The sequence below is a fragment of the Pimephales promelas genome, chromosome 16 (assembly GCF_988280905.1).
Source record: "Pimephales promelas chromosome 16, fPimPro1.hap1.1, whole genome shotgun sequence".
NCBI lineage: Eukaryota > Metazoa > Chordata > Actinopteri > Cypriniformes > Leuciscidae > Pimephales > Pimephales promelas.
The window spans coordinates 20404123-20423535 of record NC_142784.1 but is presented as its reverse complement, the minus strand read 5'-3'; the positions used below and the strand labels follow the sequence as shown (position 1 = coordinate 20423535).

Sequence of the window (19413 nt, the reverse complement as noted above, 5' to 3'; positions counted from 1 at the left end):
TGACATTGCCATGCCACTGCCTTTTCCCACAGTCCCAGCGAGAAAGGAGCTCAATGAATGTGGCTGCAGGACTGTATGTCCTGGGTTACAATATTAATATTTATTGACAAAAGTAGCCTGGTGTTAAAACAGGCCTCAGGGGCATTTGGCTGGATTTAAGCCCCAGGAGGGCATGCTGACTCAAAGTCTTATTCAGATGATGTGCTGTAGATGCTTGTCCTTGAAGAAATGCCATTAAAGCTCGCTGGAGTCAAAGAGTGAGAAAGTGAGAGGCAGAAAAGCGAGTGAAAGAGAGCAACAGAGGGAGGAAACACAGTGACTAAAAAGAGGCAAAGCCTGGGATTCTTCATAGGGTGAATGATGTACAGCACACTGACTCACACAAAAGTGTTTCCACACAGTAGAGCAGACAATCCCCTCTTCAGGAAACGGAGATCAAAGCAGAATTAAGTAGTCAGAGATGTTCCATGCAAATTTGCACTGGCCTCCAGCCGTATATCTTGCCGTGTTGATTTGGGCGTCAAGCAGGTTGTCAAATGCTTGGGCAGTAGAGTTCCACGGCGTTGCTTGGCGGGGAAGAATTGGGTGTATTTTGTCTAAGACTGGAGCCCATTGTAGATTTTTTAATCCAGGAGGAGTCTTGGTGTTTTTGATGTTAGGAGCTGAAACATAAAACAACATAAATTCCAAAATTATCCCAAGGAAAAATGTACTGTGCAAATCCTTTTTTTTTCTTTTTTTTTTCTCGTAATATTAAAGGTGTGGGATTGGAGCATGTGAAATAAGCTGACAAAGAATGTGTCAAGCTTTTTGCTGTTTTAATGCATAATACATAACAAATTACTGTTAATAATGTTCAAACAGAATTCAAAATATCCATATCTATCAAATCATACTGTCTTGCAACACTGCAAAAAAAACTGTATTGTTTGTATCGAGTGAAGAGTTAAATCTGTCAAACATATTTTTCTATACAAATTCGTGTATATATATATATGTGCGGCATGTGCACTTGTTTTTCCTCAAAGTCGAGTGTGACTACACTTTAATATGCTGTTTGGAATTCAGTAGATCCATTCATTGTTACTAATGCGTAAACAACAACCCAGTGTTTGGTTGGAAGAAAATGAGAATTTGGTAACAGCATTATGAATGATTTAAACACAGACAGCAAAGATAGGCCACTATCCCACATACGCATGTCTCAGGCTTGTGCCTAATTCATTTTGGCCGTACAGTGACAGACCAGGACAGCAGTTATGGGAAGGGGAGGAGGGATGGGGCAGGGCAGGCTTGCAGCACAGATAGCGGCAGACAGCGACAGAGACTACAGCAAACTGTGACAGCGTGCAGATAGAGAGGCACAGTATATGGGGAGAGAGATAGAGAGATACTTAGATGGATGGCGAAAGCGAGGAGCCAACAAACAGAAATGGAGAGCAGATATGCACAGGCGCATCTGAAGGAAAGGGGGTGAAGAGTCTGCTGGAACAATAATTCATTATTTGTCTTGTTTTACAAATGCTGCTCCTCGAGACATTCAATTTATTGTGGCGCGGAGGATTGTCGTCTATGTGTGAGGAGGTGTCAGCACCATGGAGTGCTTCGCCGTCTCCCTGCGTGACAGCACTCCAGATGCTGAGAGGGGGCCGACAGTGGGGGGCACTCACACGGCGGATGCAGGCATACACATGCGATTGGGGGGGTTGTTGAAGGATGAGGAGCCAACCTGTGTCCAACCGGGGCCCCTTTCCCTCTCAAACTCCACCCCCTCTAGTTAAGCTAGAAAAGGAATTCATTAAAATATAAGTCCTCCTGAACTGCACCCATAATCCGACAGATTAATGGCAGAGCATGAAATCTGCAGTTTACGTTGACAAAAGTTACAAGTTGGGGGAGGGGCGGCAGGGCCCTGCAGTGGATTACGGCGAGCGGGTCTTAATGCGGGAATAATTTGATGTAGCTGCCAATTTGCTGTGCACGCACTCACCGGCACAAATCCGACTTTGCTGCACACTTCTGAGGAAGTTTTATGGGTGAAGAGAGCTCCTTCAGCATGTGGCCAGCAGACCTGATTCTCTGAGCACACACAATAGACTTCATCAAGTCACCACACAAATGTGACGTGCGCTATCATTGCGAGACGGATGCCGCAATGAGCCGATTATTTCAAAGAAAAAAAAAGAGTTCTGTCCAAATTGTGTCAATGTTTTGGAAATCAAGAAAGAATGTCGTTTTGGTGCTTTTTAATGTGGTGTGACAGATCGTTGTAGTCGCTTTTAACGTCGGTTAGATGACGCTATCTAATCCTAACCCTACCCCAGACCTAAACCTACCCACGTCATCTAACTGGCGTGGGTAGTGTCAGTTGGATGACGCCCCTGGATCGTCATCTAACTGACGTTAAAGGGTACCCTAAAACGTTGGATGTTGACGTATGGTCAAAAACGTCAGTTATATGACGTCTTGGGATGAGAATGTGTTGGATCATCTGTTACGCTTTACTACTGGTTATGGCTAGCCTGGTTAAAACCAGACCAGTCTCAGTTGTACTGTAACTGAGTCATAGATGAATAATTTCCAGAGGGGCGTCACCAAAGGACGTCACTGGTTGACCGAAAACCAATCAGAGCGATGAAAGAGACGACGTATGCAGAGCGGCGGCCGTTCTTTGCGCGGTTTTTAACAAAAAGGAAACGTTCAAATCGCTTAAAACAGACGCGATAGCTGATTCGAACGAGTGATGTTCGACAGCGGCATCCATCTTTGTAACGTAGGCTACAAAATCTGCTTCAAAATCCCAGCGCTGTCGTCATCATCTAAAGCCCGCCCCAACGTTTCTGATTGGTGCCGCGACTGGAAATGGGCTTGAATGAGCTCTTTGCCAGACTAACTTTCAGAGCAAATCTAAATTTGCCGGAAGTTGTCTGGGTTTTCCCAGGCTAGGTTATAGCATGAATTAAACACAAAATGAACATTAGAAGGTATGTTGAAAGATACAGTACAACTTAATGAAATGTATAATCCTTCATGTAATCACGCAATCAGTGTTTAACCGTGGAAACATGTCAGTAAAACAGCTTGTCATCCAACGTTTTCTTTTACCACAGGAAAGTCGTTCAGTGTCTCTAACTCGATTGTTAGCTAGTTATAGCACAAAATAAACATGAATGAAAATCATGGTATGCTGAACGATACAATAAATGTCTAATCCCTCATTCAGTGTCTGAAACCGGTTAGTTTAATAGACCTTATATGCACCAGAGAAACGTGGGCACCGTCATCTTTAAAATATTGTCTTTGAACTTCCGTTTTTGCGGTCGCTCTTTATATTTCTATGGCAGTTATTTCAGTTATCATGTGCATTGTAATGTTTATCATAAGCATTGTAAAGTAGATGTCTTAACAAATGTCGACCGGGATTTTTTTTTTTTTTACGAGCAGTTCATTCATACCAATGCAAGATTGCTGTGAAGATACAGACCGGAAGTCAAAAGACAACGAGCGCAACGTTGAAAAGGGGCGGGGCTACATAAGGTCTATAGAAATGAGAACTTTGGAGAAGAACATTGCTGGAAACTTTAGTATATTATTATTAAGAGACCATTTTCAAGTTTTTACAGTCACCACCAATCATTGTGGGCTATAATATATCTCGACAATGGTTTGGAGACGAGACTTTCATTCATTGCAGAAAACTCAAAATGTATTTGTGAGTCAAAACGACTTAAAATGATGGAGCAGGTGGATCCAAAGAAACCTTTTACAAAAACCCTGGATGTATGAATTCATTTAGATACAGTTGTCCAATTAGAATAGGAAGGGCCTGTTTTAACTCTACCATTCACCTCCACACAAACAGAACTATTTCAATAGGATGGAGATGAGAAGGGGGTGGTGCGACGAAGGGGTTTAGCTCTTTAGCTACAATCATAGGACATTTCCAAATTATCACTCAAAATGACAGAGGAAATCGGCACAGGTGACCCCAGAAACAATCAACCTCATTCAAGCCCAACACAGAGCCCACCGTCTTCCGCCTCCACCCACAATTAATCCCAGCAAACATGTTTGATTGAATCTTTTCAAGCAAATCCTTTGCTTGGGCTTTTGTTAGTTCACTTCTTGTCAACATCCATTAAAATATGCTTTTAATTCTTACGCCCGCCATCTCCAAAGATATGAAGAAACGGGAGGGGAAACAAAAAGGAAGGGAAAAAAGTGTCGGCAAGCGATCCCACCGTCTTCAACTTTAATCAACTGTACGCTGGCATCCCCCCTCCCCCTCCCCCCTCCCCATAATAATATGCTGTTTGGGATTCAGTAGGCAGGCTCCACATCAATCATTCCCCGGAATTTTTTTCCGTGCTGCAATAAATATGCAAATGAGGAGAAGCCAGTCACTGGTAATTTCAAGCTCAGCTCACTAGTGTTAAAAAAGGACACAAATTTATTAATTGCCATCGGCCAAAGGAATCCTATTTCTGTGGGCATTGATTACAAAGAGGCATGAGTGATTATCGGGAATGCTGCGGGCTCCGTGCCGCACCACAAGGGGGACGCTTTGGAGAAAAAAGAGCAGATTATCACATCCGCCGCCACAATAGAAATCCTGACATTACGCTCCTTGGCATGAGACGAAAGGCCCGCGTGAATGCTACGGTTAGGATAGAGATTTAATTGTAAACTAGTCTTGTGATAAATGACATAAAGATGTGGAAATGTGGGTATACATATGCTGTGCCCATTGACTCTTTGCATATTGCCTGACTGCCATTCAAGTTCTGGGCTGCTCAGTGAATCCACAACTGGCTCAACTAATGTAAGACTATGCCATCTGGAAATGAAATATTTCCTATAGATGCCTAATATCGGGGAATATTGCTAAATGTGATAAAAATGTGAAGTTTACATATGACACACAAAGTTAATGTGCGTCAAAATCAGTTTCCTAAATTTGGTGAGGAAGAACAGAGTGAAATTCTCTGTAACACTTTATTATACAGTGTCCTTGTTACATATGTACTTATAATAACAGTAAATTATGCATAATTACATGCAACTAACTCTTAGTTACATGTATTACATGTTTTTAATTATTAATACTCAGTACTTGAGACAATGACACCTTAAAATAATGTGTAACCAAATTCTCTCACAAGCTACCGCTTGTGTGTTTACAGCGTATGGCATTACACAGCGGTGTGTGTCAGTATTTTAAGTCACCGTGCAGCAGTAATCACTGAGTCACTTTTATGGACACACCAGCATGAACCTGTCAGAGAAAACCTACAGCTGACAAAATTTAAATTGATGTTGTGAGACAAAAGTTTAAAAACAACCACAACGCGGGGGGGGGGGGGGGGAAATAGAGGGCCAGAGAGAGGCTTCTGTCCAAGACATTTCATCTCCCATAAATAATGGCCGTAAACTTTTCCGGCAGCACCAGCTAATTAATTCCTGTGCTATACACAAAAGGAAATGCTGGGTGACAAATGGTAGCAGGGCTTGAAAGCTGCCAGGTCTGCAAAACAGTTTCTTCTTCAATTTACAAGCAATTTTGCTGTAAATCATCAACCAGAACTGGCTGCTTTAGGACACAGCCTTTGCTGCCACAACATACTAAAACAGTGTTTTATTAATGCAAAAATGAGAGAGAGACTGTGGTAAAATCTGCTAGAATCCAGATGCTAATCAATCATGATTTATCTGAGGTGAAAGAGACCATGTGCTGTCCATGCTGTCATGTCCTATGTAAAGTGTATTTTGTATTTACATCCACACCAAACAGAACAGAACATAAAATCCTAAATCCTATCCTATTCCACCGTAAAAAAATATTGTCATGATTTGTAATCACAACATTTTTTCTTGTCAAATCAACTTTAATTAAATCAATTAAATTAATCTCCTTCATTGTATTAACTCAATTGTTCCATTTCAATGAACTTAAAATACTTTTTCCATTTTAATGAACTTAAAACCAGTTAAACCAACAATATTCCTTTTACAGTTTGTTTGCTGTTTTTTGTTTGTTTGCATTTAACATTATAAGAAACCATTCATGATATATATTTTTACCACTAACGCTAACTCAAATCTTGACCGTGATTATAGAACAGAAAGTCATATATGGAAAAGTTAGGAAAATGTTTTGAAAGAAGTCTCTTATGTTCATAAAGGCTACATTTATTTGATCAAAATACGGTAGCAACAATCATATTGAGGAATTTTATTTTTTAAATTTTTAAATGTAATTTATTCATTTGATGGCAAATTACTTCAGTCTTCAGTTTAAGCAGTCTAATATGCCGAAGAAACATTTCTTATTATCAATGTTGAAAACATGTTGAGCTTCTTAATATTTCTGTGGAAACCATGATCCGTTTTTATTTTGATGAATAGAAAGTTCAAAAGAACAGCATTTATTTGAAACAAAAATCTTTTGTTGCATGCCTTTACTGTCACTTTTGATCAATTTAATGCATCCTTGCTGTATTAAAGTATTAATTTCTTTCACAAAAAAAAAAAAATGAATATGCACCTTTCTACAACAAGGCTGATGACAAACCGTTGATTCTCAGCTGCTCTTTGATTAATGCTTTGTTCAGTGTAAAATAAAGCATTTTGTTGCTCCGCGCCAAAAACATCTTGTATAAATATCATTAGACAATTATAAATTATAGTCTGCACACTCATTGCCATGAAAGCCCATTACTATTATCTCACTGAACATAGTTACAGTTCAAATGTATTTGTCAGATATGTTTATATCAGTCTTCGGTGTGGTCTCTGAGCTCACCATTTGCTTTGCCTGACGTTTCATTTTTCCTCTAGTTGCCATATTGACTAACTAAAGAAATGAAGAATGCCTGACTGAGGACAATAATGCAACAGAAGTGGCATTTAAACAGTTGCTCTCGTGTGATGGCACCACATCATGCAGACGGAAAAGCATGTTTGTTTGTGACACAGAGGTGAAAAGGCAGTAAAATGAAAGCCTGCCTGACATTATCCTTTTAAACGCAGCCCTTTCCCCTGCTTGAAACACAAATCAAGAACATGTTGTTCCCCTACAGACCAATAGAAGCATCCAAGTGCTTCTCACAGAGCTCTCCTCGGCCACTTGGAGCTAATCAGAGCACAAATAACGGCACATGAGTCTATATGATGACAAGCTGGAGTGGCCAATCTCTCGCCTAATGCCAGTAATTGAAATACACAAACACGGGTATTCAAAACAACACTATTTCCCTGCAAATTAAAGGTGATGATTATCACACATGCCGTAGAAAACTGCCTCCGCTTTATCCGATCTTTTCTAGATTCAGTTGCTGAGATTTTAAAAGGTTCTTTATATTTACGAGCAGTGTATTGTTCTCTGAACAGAGGTGTGGACAGTGCCATTGTGTGGTGACCTTGGGTAGCACACGCGGACAGAAGAGCTCGAGGCATGAATAGCATAGCAATGGCTGTCGAATCGTTTTCTCCCATTGCTTTGGGAGTTTTCCTTCTTAGTATAGCTCTGCAAAAAAGAAAAGGCTGGGATCGTTTGAGTAAAACTTCTGCAGCCTCAGTTTTCATAAATTACAATTCATAGATCTCTCTTATCCTTATCCAGTCATCCTCATAATAAGGTCTATAAAGAAGAGGGGATTCCAAGCTGATTAATTGTTTCCAGCTTTTGTTCTTAAATAATTGCATGGCTACTCAGTTTACGGGACGTTCAGTCAGAGCCGAGGTGAAACGTGTCTGGATATGCGTCTAAATATTCAGCATTGTACAATATCAAGTGATTTTACACATTGATGTTTTACTTCTTTCAATAAACGAAACGTTCCACCTTCACATATATATTAACAGCCGTGAGATGCCATTTGTCTATAACTGGTCTGTTTGGATCTGAGTGGATGTTGATATGCATGCGTGCACATTTCCTACCATACACAGGTAAAATACAACAACAAAGCCACGCACATTCGGCGTACACCACTCAATTTCCTCTGTAATCTGTCATCTTGCCTGTAGTTTTAATTCCTGTTAACTGCATGGTTGCATGCCACTGGTTCATTCATTTTAATGGAATTGAATAACAGCGCCGCATGGCTGCACTCGCACAAGGCCGCTTTAATTGGAATGAATGTTTAAAAATGTGAAAAAAAATATTCATGCTGGTGGTTTTCCAGAGAAAAGGCCACATTTGTTTTGGGTGACTTCTGCCCATTTCTAAGACCCTCTAAAGAACTTTTTTGCATTCATCTGACTAATTCTGCTTAAAGAAAATTAGATATGCAGCACTAGAGCATATATCTGAAATTTGGAATTATTTTGATCAGCCATCAAATAAGTAATCATTAACATTTAATGAGCTGATAAACAATTAACTGAGCAATTTCTCATTATCGAGAACAGAGCTCATCACGTTGACGAGTAATGCAAATACAGTTCAAAATGTTTTTTTTTTTTTTAAACAGAGAAATCTTTTGCTTAAAAACAACACATTCTCACCCCAAGGCGTCGCCCTTTGACCATGCTTCAATATTTGACGCTTTAGGCGCCCTTAAGCGTCAGTTACATGGGGCGATCCTACGGCGTCATCTAACTGATGCTAAAGGAAAGCGTCAGTTAGATGACGCGGGTAGGTTTAGATCTGGGGTAAGGTTAGGGTTACACGCGATCCTAGGGCGTCATCTAACTGACGCTAAAGGGCGCCTAAAGCATCAGATATTGAAGCATGGTCAAATGCTTCAAAGCAGCGACTTAATCAATATTGAGTAAGGTTTGCTAATTTTGTCTCTCCATATCATCAGGATTTAAGTTTGTAATATTATAGACCCAATGGGTTGTCACACTGAAATCAAAATATTTCTTGATTTAATGAGATCTTGATTGTGAGGCCTGACCAATCACACTGTAAAAGTGACCGAATTGCTTTATTCGTTGAACAAACTTTTCTCATGAAAATAGATTTAGGGTTAAATAGAAAATATAATTAATTATGTGTGCAGTAGAACTTAACAGGACCAGCATAGTATAGCGGCCTTACAAATATGATTTGCCACACTACGACACACTCAAATTATAAAATCTTTGTAATCTCATTAGTGTTTATCTTTCCTCACTCATTTGATATGGAAAAATCATATCGCAAAAGGGCAAAAGGATGTCTGATTTATTCTGCATTTTGATTACTATCTTTAGAACAGTCTTGTTTTTGTCTGATAGGCAATAATAAACACTTTAAATGAAACGGTTTACACATTATGTCATTGTGTTTGTGTGATTGTAGAATAACAACAACTGCATCAATTCTAATTTCTTTGTATGACTCTAGCAAACTCATACGTCCAAATAGCGTTTTAAATAATTGACTATTCATTATTACTTAATAACATAAATTCTTAAACTGCATGACCAGATTTGGAAATCTAGTTTTGAATGCTACATATTTCCTTATCCTGTCATCTGTAACCTCTATATTTCTGATACAAAGCAGAATCATTAAATCAATGAATATACTGTATCTAAAAGTGGGCTCAACCAAAAAAACTCCCAAACATACCTTTAGTCTCTTCAACCAATTCACTGTACTGTACTGAGAAATCAATCGATAATCTGCCCCTGTAGTCTGTGAAAACAAATTTAAGAAATTGTATCAGATGGAAACTGCAGTGAATTATATGTATAGTATATATGAATTATATGCTATATAGATGGATGTTCCCACATTAATCTGTTTTTGTCTTTGCCAATAAATAACAGCTAACATGTCCATTGTATATCATTGGATTTGTGCTATGGACATTAAGAGAGCTGATTGACTGAAATAGGTGTTTTGTGTTTTAAACATCTCTCCTTCTTACAAGACATATTTAAAATGCAGTGTATGTGTTGATAAGCTTTGGAATCAATAACAACAACAGAGAGAGAAATCCCTCAGTTAATAAACTATGCATGGAATACACATCCTGTGTGTATCAAGTTACATAATCTCCATCACTTCCGACTGACCACCGCATCAAAACTTCAACATTATGATGCTTGTCTGTATTCGAATCATTGCTCTCTAGATTAAAAAAAAACGGCATTTAAAAACGCGTTTCAGACATTTATATTTAATGTGTCGACAAGGTCAGGCCGAACCAATAGTCGATGTTCAATCAATATGAGATTTGAATTTAAAGAGCTTTGGCCTCCCGGGTGACAGAGCATGGAGTCAGCGGTGTGGTTAAGCCCCGGGCTCAGGAGGGCCCGCAGGCCTGTTTAACTCTCAGGACCATGATTAATTCATAGTGGATTATGTGCTGGGTGCAGCAGGGGCACCGCTGGGCTCCTTCACACTAAAACCACACACTGCAATGAGATAAAGGCTTTTCCCCCAGATAGCAAGCTCAATTTGATGCCGTCTTCCTGGCCTCCGTACCTGTGAAGGATTCCTCCCACATGCGCTCCCCACAGAGAGTCAAATCAACTGAATCTCATCTGACTCTTTTGTTTTTCCCTATCTATGAACTGTGATATGAAATGAGATAAGTTCAGTGATGAGGTTGTCTCTTCTGAACTTGTTTCTCCATATATCTATTGTCTCGGATGCCAAGGTGTTGCAACCTCTATGTCATCTTTTAAGATTTTCACGTTTTAGAAGAGAAGAGCGACTCTTGAGGCGCTTCTAATGCCCTGTGAAAGGACTGTTGTTGAAAAGTTAATCTGGCCCCTTAGTAGATACTGGATATGTTTAAAATATAGAAACTTGACAGGTTTTTTTGCACAGCCAAGATAAAAAGAAAAAGAGATGGTGAATTTATGATGAAGATATACAAAATATTGTATCAAAAATAAAAATCTGGTGCTATAAAAACAAGAAATGTTATTTCCCCCCAAAAAACGGTTTTGACTTTCCATTTCTAGTATATCTCAAAGTGAAAAGGTGAGAACACCCGTAACCATATGATATCATTTTAAAGCATTTGATTTAGCTGATTTGATCGCTGAGTAAAATTGTGAAATGCCGTATCATGAAAGGACATCTTTACACCAGGATTTTTTTTCTTCTTTTTTTACATATTGCAGTCAAGACAGCCTTGTGAGGGTTATGTGATGTCCTCCACCATGTCATGTTCATCCTGAGAGATTACAGTTCTTCAGAAGCCATATTTCTCAGAAAGCGCCTGTATTTAGATGCTTACAATCTCAGCTAGTCCAAGGAAAAGCACCTATCATCCGAATTTCATATTTTCTAATTTTATTAAAAACTCACAAATTTGTCAACATGTCGTATTTATACAGTGAATGGTCTAATATGCACTGGAGGTCACGTAAGCTTAGGTTTATTAGAACAATAAAAGACATACCATGAGAATTTGATATTTAAAGAAAGTAGCAGCTGCTTGCTGCACATTTGACCATCAATTTCAATAGTTTGGATTTTCCTTTAAAGACACAAAAATAAAACTTGTAGGTCTAAGTATGTTATATTAACAATTTATGAATGTTTTTTCAGCAGACTAAAAAAATTAAGAAGTCAATACTCCTTATTGTTTTTTAAACACTTACACTTTGTTTCAACACGTTCTGCAGATAATGGTGCAAAGCACTTTTACAGTATTTGTGCTATGGTTTTATTTGGCAACTGTCTACTTGTTTTTATTTCCAGTTTTTTTTTTTTTTTTTTGCTTTTTTTTTGTAAACAACATTTTGTACAAACTAGCACAGTGAACCACAACCCAGCAAACTTCCATCATACAATATAAATAAAATCAATACAAAAGTTTGGTTGGTTGCTTGGAACATTTTTTTTTCTGGATCAAGAGGTTCTAAATCATGGTTGATACTTTTAACTCCTGAATTAAATATATTACGTAAACAGTTGACTGTTCTATGTCCCTTTCAGACCCTTGTTAAAATAATTTTAGAAGGTAGACTTCATTTATCAACATTTCAAGTTCTCTTCCATTAAATAAAGGGTTCACCATCCATACACATTTTAACATTATGCCTTTTGAAGGCTAACTTCTTCAGATTTGGTGGAATTCTTGGGGAACAAAAACAGGATATGCCCAGAAAGAGAAAAAAAAAGCTTTTTTTTTTCTCCCTGGCCTTCAGAAACATATTTAGTGTCGAAAAGGTTGTTTAAGTGTCAGTATGGCAGAGCCTTGAAAGGCAAGGAGGTCTGAGGAGTTTTCAAATAAATAAATTAGTCTGACGACTTAGATCTTTCCTGGAGTCAACATTGCAGGTTAGCGTTAGATCAGCCGCCTTGGGTGTTTCTCTGTAAAGCTGACAAGTCTTTGACGGTAGCTGACGCTGTTAATGTGTCGCTATCGCTGTTTTAGAGCGGCGATTTAACCGGTGATACGTATTGAGCTTCTGGAGGGACTCTGCTGTGCTGGGAGTTCATACAGCGACCTGGTCAACAGTATAAATTCATTCTCTTCTTGAGTTCGGACTTGGGATAAAGAAAGCAAGAAGGAAACGGAACATCAACACAATGAGCTCAAGAAGATAAATGTCAATGCCCATGCTGCCCTCTGCTGCTCTCTCTGTGAGCTGTCCCACCACATATATGACGTGGAAAAAAGGGGGGGAAAGACAAAAATGATAACCAGAATGTGCGTTCAGTGTCCCTGTTCCCTCCCTCCCTCCTCTGTTTATAATAATTTCTCTCTGCTGAAATGTCCGTTCACAGGAGCTACCAGACCGTGCCCTCGTTCATTTCTGATGGAGGGTGGGAGAGGTGGTTGCTGTATCCGGTGCCGTTGAGGGAGAGGGATGTAAAGGACGGACTAGGTCCAAAAACATCTGAGGACATACTGTGCAGGGGCCCAGGTATCCCTGGCTCTGGACTGGGCGAGTCCCCTGGGTGGTGAGACATGATGTCTGAAAAGCGCTGTACTTCACTGGACGGATGGTGGCCGGGGATAGGATGGTCCATGCCCCCTAGTGGGGTACCGGTGGGTCCTGACGATGGAACGAAGGGGAGGTCTACAGGAGTCTGGGCCTGTGAAGATGGAGGGCCTTGGGGAAAGAAGTCGTAATTCCCTCCCGGGCCATAGTACTCGCTCTGATAATCTGTAGATACACGAAGGGTAAAAGAATTTCGGTTTAGATTTGGAAACAAAGAGTGGGCGGAACTCCTTGTTTAAAAATTCTGAGAGTATGTAGTGTGTCGTTCTTTGGAATAAATCTCAATACGCCACATTAGTCACAGAACATGTTACACTAAAATCACAAATGTAGCTGGGTGGGGAGAACAAAGCTTTGCTAATTACAGCGAGGAAGGCTTCGCCTTTCTGAACAGCTGAAAACTTATGAAACAAGCTGTCATTGATATGATAGAGTGTATATAACAATAACTGCTTTGTTTTATGCATATGGAGGAGAACCTATTATATATATATATATATATATATATATATATATATATATATAGGGGGAAACTGGGGCAGGTTCTCTTTCTACTTCAGTTCATGTTTCTCTGGGAAATTGTGTCTTTAAAGAAACTGACTGTCATAAATTTAGATTCAATTTGTTAACCGTCACAACAGAAATATATTAGGATTTTAGCAGGAATAACAAAAAATACACATCCTTTTATCCTATAAGTGTGGTTAAAAAATATTAAAAACCACTTAGACTGAAAAGACCACAGATTTGTGTAACAGAACTTTTCTTGTATATATATATATATATATATATATATATACTTAACACACTTAGGTCAAATATAAAGTGAACTAAAAATGAACTAGACTGAATAAAATGGAACATACATTGTGGAAAGTTCTTAAAAGAGCAACATGACAAATATCAAATAACTGTTTCCACAATATCAAAGCATTTTAAACAGATTTTACAGATTAGACAGTAGCTATATATGTTCAGGAAGTCCAGTCTAATTACAAAACAAACAAAAAAACAAACAAACAAAAAAAATCAGTCCATTTAAATTTAAAACACAAACTAGATATAACATTTGTCGCTTCTGAGGCAAAACCAACGCGAGAAAAAAATACATATTTAAGACAAAGGTTTGATATTGATAAATCTATAATAAGGCATTATATCCTACCTCCATAGTATGAAAACGGGCCGTTTGGAATTAATTCTCCAGGCTCGAGTCTGTCCACGAGCGTTCGCATTCTTCTCGGACTCCTGAAGAACGCGTGTCTCCTCGCGCCGAGCGCGCTCAGCTGTTTCATGCGCCGCTCTTTAGACCGCCGGTTCTGAAACCATACCTAGAGAACATGGGCAAAAAATATTTTTAAAATTGTAGCCTATGCTAAAATCGTTTACAATAATTAAGTTCAGTGGTAAAAGCCAACAGTGTGAAATGTATGTGTATAAAAATAGCAGCAGTATTATGGTAGTTCACGTTCAGTAGCACGCCTAAATACACAGCAACATGGGGGCAAACAAAAACTATGATCAAAAATAAAATATCATACTATCAACTACCAAAATAAAAACATTAGATGTTAACCATACTAACATATTTGCGTAAATGTATGTGACTGCACTGTTTAAATGCGGTCAGCATTATACCAACGTATTTGTTTTTGTTGATTTTACGATTTTTCAGAGAGTCAATTCGATTTTATTTATTGTTGAAGTAGGCTTATTCAAATTGGCCTATGTATACAGGCCTTTGGCACCGATTTGACTTAAACATTTAAAGGATTTTTAAACTTTTGTAGCTTATTTTATTTGTATTATTATTTATTTTACTTTATTTTAGTTTGCATAGTGAGTGCCATGCAAACTAAAATAAGAGAGCCTAGATGTGCAAACCTAACAGTCTGTCACTATGGCCCAATGTTTACATGTCACGTTTACTATTTTTATTGGGTCAGAGCAGCGTTTTCACAGTCCACTGAGGTAGGCCTGTGAAGTGACGGAATACATTCGTATTGTAGTGACAAGATTACTCGTAATTATCGTCACTGTTAGAGAGTCGGATCTAACCTCACTTTAATGATCTTTTAACCCTCCATTTACTCCGACTGAGGGGGCAGCAGCGGGGACTTCAAATCTCTAATTAATACTTAATAGGAGGGTGGTTACCGATATATTAACCGGCTCTGTGCAGTTATTATTTCGTAATCTATATATCCACCCTTGAATTCCTTTTGCTAATTATAGTTTACTCTGACGGTCTTAAATATCCAACCTCGCCCCTCTATTAATCTCAACCCCTTCCCTGCACTTGCTCTTATGTTGAGTCTCATTTTAAGACATTATCCCCGCAGCACCAATCTATTACGGAGCTTTTAACGAAGATGATGCTTTATCTGTGTTCTTATCGGATCTCTCACGCTGAACAAAACGACCAAGATGAGGATCTTTAAAACGATGCTGACAAATCCCATATAGCGTGCGTAAATGAGGGCGCACATTCGCCAATGGACTGCGCGCCTTGGCTGGACTCTCATTGTTCCGCCCGTTCACTCGACAAAAAAAAAAAAAAAAAGCAAAGATCGATTCTCAATTTCTCACAGAACACCACCTAGTATGAGGTACTTTGACAGACACAGGGACAGATTTCTGCGTTTCCACTTGACTGAGAACCGTCACAGCATGTCTAAATGTGGTCGCAAAACGTGATGGCGCTGCATTGCCAAGACTCCCATCGTTCTCACCAGTCTGATGCCAGCTGGCGTGCCTCTCCATCTCTCGAGTCAAGTATAAAAAGGCTAACCATATAAATGTTACTTCCAAATATTTACAGGTGCCAGAAAAAAGTGTCCTCATTTCAATTCAAATGGTCTTGCCTCAAGGATTGGAAAAGGAAGCAGAGTGAAGGCTCGCATGTGCTTTTCTCTGTTTCATCCAGGAAGAGACATTTGTAGCCTACCACAAGATGCCTAAGAATCACACACTATAAATTATCGTCAAGAAACAGTAGGCTATTTGTGGGCCTATCTAATGGTGTTTGTCGTCAAAATTACTAGCAGCAAGCGAAGCAATTAAATGCAACCAATAAACACAGTTTGTTCATGTATGTAATGGTGTTTAAGTTTACCTGAATAACTCGCATGTTGAGCCCCGTCTCCTGCGCCAGTTGCTCCCTGATGTGTCTGGTTGGTTTGGGGGTCGCCGCGAATGCCGCTTTCAGCGTCTCCAACTGCTTTGCTTTAATCGTGGTACGCGGTCCTCTCCGTTTGCCTCCGAGATTCTGGTCATCATTTTCATTGTTACCCGTTTCTTTGTCCGATAAGTTTGCGCTTTCCGCATCCTTGACATCGTCCTGTAGCTGGTCTTGCGAATCTGGCGATAAACTAGGGTCACTGCAAGCTGTAACTGAATGTGGAAAGGGACGTCGGAGACAAGGAGTCGAAATAAAAAACTCAGAATTAGACATGGGGACCAGAGAAGTGTTATACACTAAACAATGGAATGTAAAATAAATAAATAAACCCACATGAAAAAAGAAAGCAAAAAGAACGCAAAATTCAATAAACCAAAAGAAGAAATGAATAAACAAAGAAAGAACAAAGAAATATTGGTATTTAGAGCTGACAGAACCGTCACAATAGATTACAGTTAAAGATTATTAGAAAAATAAACTGGCCAGCTGTTACTCTGCAATAGGCCACACAATTAATGCAGCAAAATATGTACTTCATTTCACTTTTCAAAATGTGCTATGCATGACACCGTCTGAAGACTTATTTTATTATTTAAGAATATAGAAAAATGCATACAAAATACACGAAATATTGGCTTCTGTGAGACATATTGAACGGACTTCAGGCGAGTTCAGTCTGTATTTGATATTAATCTTTAATCTAAATGTTCACTATTATTGATATAGCGAAATAATATGGGACAAAAAAAAAAACACGGACGCGTACAGTGAGTATATACGACTATAGACTGTATATATTCAGTTATCATTTCCCCTAATTAATTTTACTCACCTGAAAGGAGATTGGCGTCTTTTCCGTTCGAGCTGCTTAAATAATCTTCTTTACAGACAAATTTATTTTCGTCTATGATATACAATTCCTCCCCCGTTGATAGCTGCTTGTTACACATCATGCATGTGAAGCAGTTCAGATGAAAGACTTTGCTCCGTGCCCTCCGGACCAAGTCATTCGGCGAGATCCCCTGAGCACAACCTGCGCATTTCGTTCCAAAGCGCCTGCAAATGGACAGACCAAGAAAAAAAGGTCAATATACCACGTTAAAAAAGCAGATATTCTTTATATTTTTTATCCTTTATAATATAGTTTTATATTATCATCACTGTTATTTTGGGAATAATATATGCTACATTTCACAATAAATATTTGTTCAATTGTTATTGTTTATGCAATGTTAACGCTAAATAAAATAAAAAATATAGATAGTCTACACCTAAAAAATACTTTGAATTTAGATTTATTAAGCATGTGTTTTAATGTGAATTAAAGCGTAATTAATAACCACCCGTAACAAAGACGTACATTCTTCCAATACAATCACTATTGCAGTAAATACTCACCACTTCATTGTGACCAAAAATGTGTATTGTGGTTTTCTGTACAGATTGTTGATTCTGAGTCTGTGATTACATTGTCTGAGGGTTTCCATCTCAAAGTCGTTTATTATTCAAATCCACTTATCACATCTTAACTCGAAGCACTGCAGCCACACGCGGGGCCACTGGGCCGCGATACACTTTCAACTACCCTGGCAAAGCATTGATCCCTGCGGCTTCCCTGGCTGCCATTCGTTGTAAACAAAGTGTGATTTCCTTAAAACCCTTGCTGCGGACGAGTACACAGGCTATTAGTGTATCTGCTCGCCATTTTGCATAACAATTCAAATTAACAAGCATTTAATTAATGGACGTCCTAATCAAAGAATCAAACAAGTCGGGTTTGTTGACAGTGCTTAGGTCACACTTCACGTTAGTGTGAATGTAAGTCCTAATTCTAATGAAATCATGCAAAATTGTGCGTGTGTGTGTGTGTGTGTGTGTGTGTATAGGCTACTACACTATAGCTTTAACAGCATTTTGAATTTTAAGTTTATTACCGATCAAGATGTAAATGTTTAAGTGACTGAGGAAAAAGCTAGTTCCCAAATGTGTGTGCCATTTTAAAATTATATATAGGCTATATTTGGGTGTCTTTTGGTTTATTTTATGTATAACCCATGAACGGTAAATTATATATATATATATATTTTTTTAATAAATAAATAATTAAAATGATTCAACCATATAGCTGCAAACCAACCGTTTATATCCGTCTATTGGAGATAAATATTGGAGATAAGTTGTTCTTAGGCAATTATACCAGTGTCCCTGAAGCTCATCGTATTAAATAAACTATTCCCATGTATCACAGACATAGATCCACAGCAGAAAAAAACAAAACAAATCTTGAGGTCGAACTCACGCAAGGAACTTACCTAAAGAAGTCGTTTTTGCAATAGAGTTTTCCTTCTCGAGAGAAGCATTTCTCTGTTAGGTTACATTTGCACTCGCAGCATTGTACACACTTGATGTGCCATGCTCTGTCCAGTACATTGAGGAGAAACCTGTCTAATATAGGCCTCTCGCAGCCCGCACAGTGGACCATCGTCTTTGGATGTGCTCCCACAGTTACTGCCGTGGTGTCCACAACCTGAGGGTCTGCTGCTCCTGTTTTCCCCTTCCAAAAGAGAGGAGGGAAAGGGGTGTAACGCGGAAGGATGCTCCAAATCAGTCTTGGCGAACAGGTTTGAAAGGAAAAGATCAAGAAGTTTTAAATATATTCACCACTTTTGTGTATGCGGATGGACCTGTAGCGGTCCAAAATCAAGATGATAAAAGAGGATCTTCTCATGAGGTAGAGCTTCAGTTGTCAGTCATTATTTCTCCTCATCTTCCTTCCCAAATTCTGAGATGCACTAATGAAGCCAGCATAGAGAAACCTTTCAAAACACCAACTGTTCGTTGGCTACAAAGACATGGGCATCATTGCGGAAAAAGCAAGTCGCCGTTGTCAACAAGGTGAAGCATTGGTGATGATGTTCATTCAAGTCTTTCATAAGCGAGCAGCTAATGCAACCGGTCTTCAGCACAGGAGACACGCGAGCCCAGAGACACTAGAGTGCACTTTACCATGTCCACGTATCCACTGTATCCTACGTCCCTCTGAGAGATGCAACGACCAAACGCGTTTGAAAAGTGCGTGTCCCTCTGTAACGTGTGCTGTTTTCCTCGTAAGACAGAAGAGGTGAAAGATGCTAGTGTGAATAGAATGCGCGTGACATCTCGTTGCAGGACTGATGACGATCCCCGAACAGCCTCCGGTGTTCTGCATGTTCCTGAAAGCACACGAGCCAGCCTTATTCACAGCCTCCTGACGTCACTCCGGGCCGAGGCCAATCAGCGGCTTGCCGTTCAAGTAACCATTAGCTATCCCCTCACCGCTTTACCGGCAC

General features: G+C 39.2%; 1 protein-coding gene across 3 annotated transcripts; it reads right to left on the bottom strand.

Annotated features, from left to right (window-relative positions):
- Nucleotides 1-11311: 11311 nt before the first annotated feature.
- Nucleotides 11312-19405, bottom strand: lhx1a (LIM homeobox 1a). Of its 3 annotated transcripts, XM_089121197.1 has the most exons (6): nt 18746-19405; nt 18397-18638; nt 16917-17140; nt 16019-16380; nt 14069-14234; nt 11312-13068 (listed from the first exon to the last, which is right to left on the bottom strand). In XM_089121197.1, exons 2-6 carry the CDS (start codon nt 18564-18566, stop codon nt 12689-12691), a joined length of 1302 nt encoding a protein of 433 aa, XP_088977323.1. In that variant the 5' UTR covers nt 18567-18638; nt 18746-19405; the 3' UTR covers nt 11312-12688. The 3 variants fall into 3 exon arrangements, with proteins under 3 accessions (XP_088977323.1, XP_088977322.1, XP_039526901.1); XM_089121196.1 differs by having other exon boundaries at nt 18397-19405; XM_039670967.2 differs by having other exon boundaries at nt 16019-16296; nt 18397-19405.
- Between the last annotated feature and the right edge of the window lie 8 nt (nt 19406-19413).

What these genes read in the sequence shown, in the direction of transcription:
- lhx1a (XM_089121196.1), bottom strand. Translation starts at nt 18,566, where the DNA reads ATGGTCCACTGTGCGGGCTGCGAGAGGCCTATATTAGACAGGTTTCTC. An exon ending in TCAACATGCGAGTTATTCAG is followed by an intron (nt 14,235 to 16,018) that starts GTAAACTTAAAC and finishes CATGTTCTCTAG; the next exon opens with GTATGGTTTCAGAACCGGCG. An exon ending in CCCGTTTTCATACTATGGAG is followed by an intron (nt 13,069 to 14,068) that starts GTAGGATATAAT and finishes GTGTATCTACAG; the next exon opens with ATTATCAGAGCGAGTACTAT.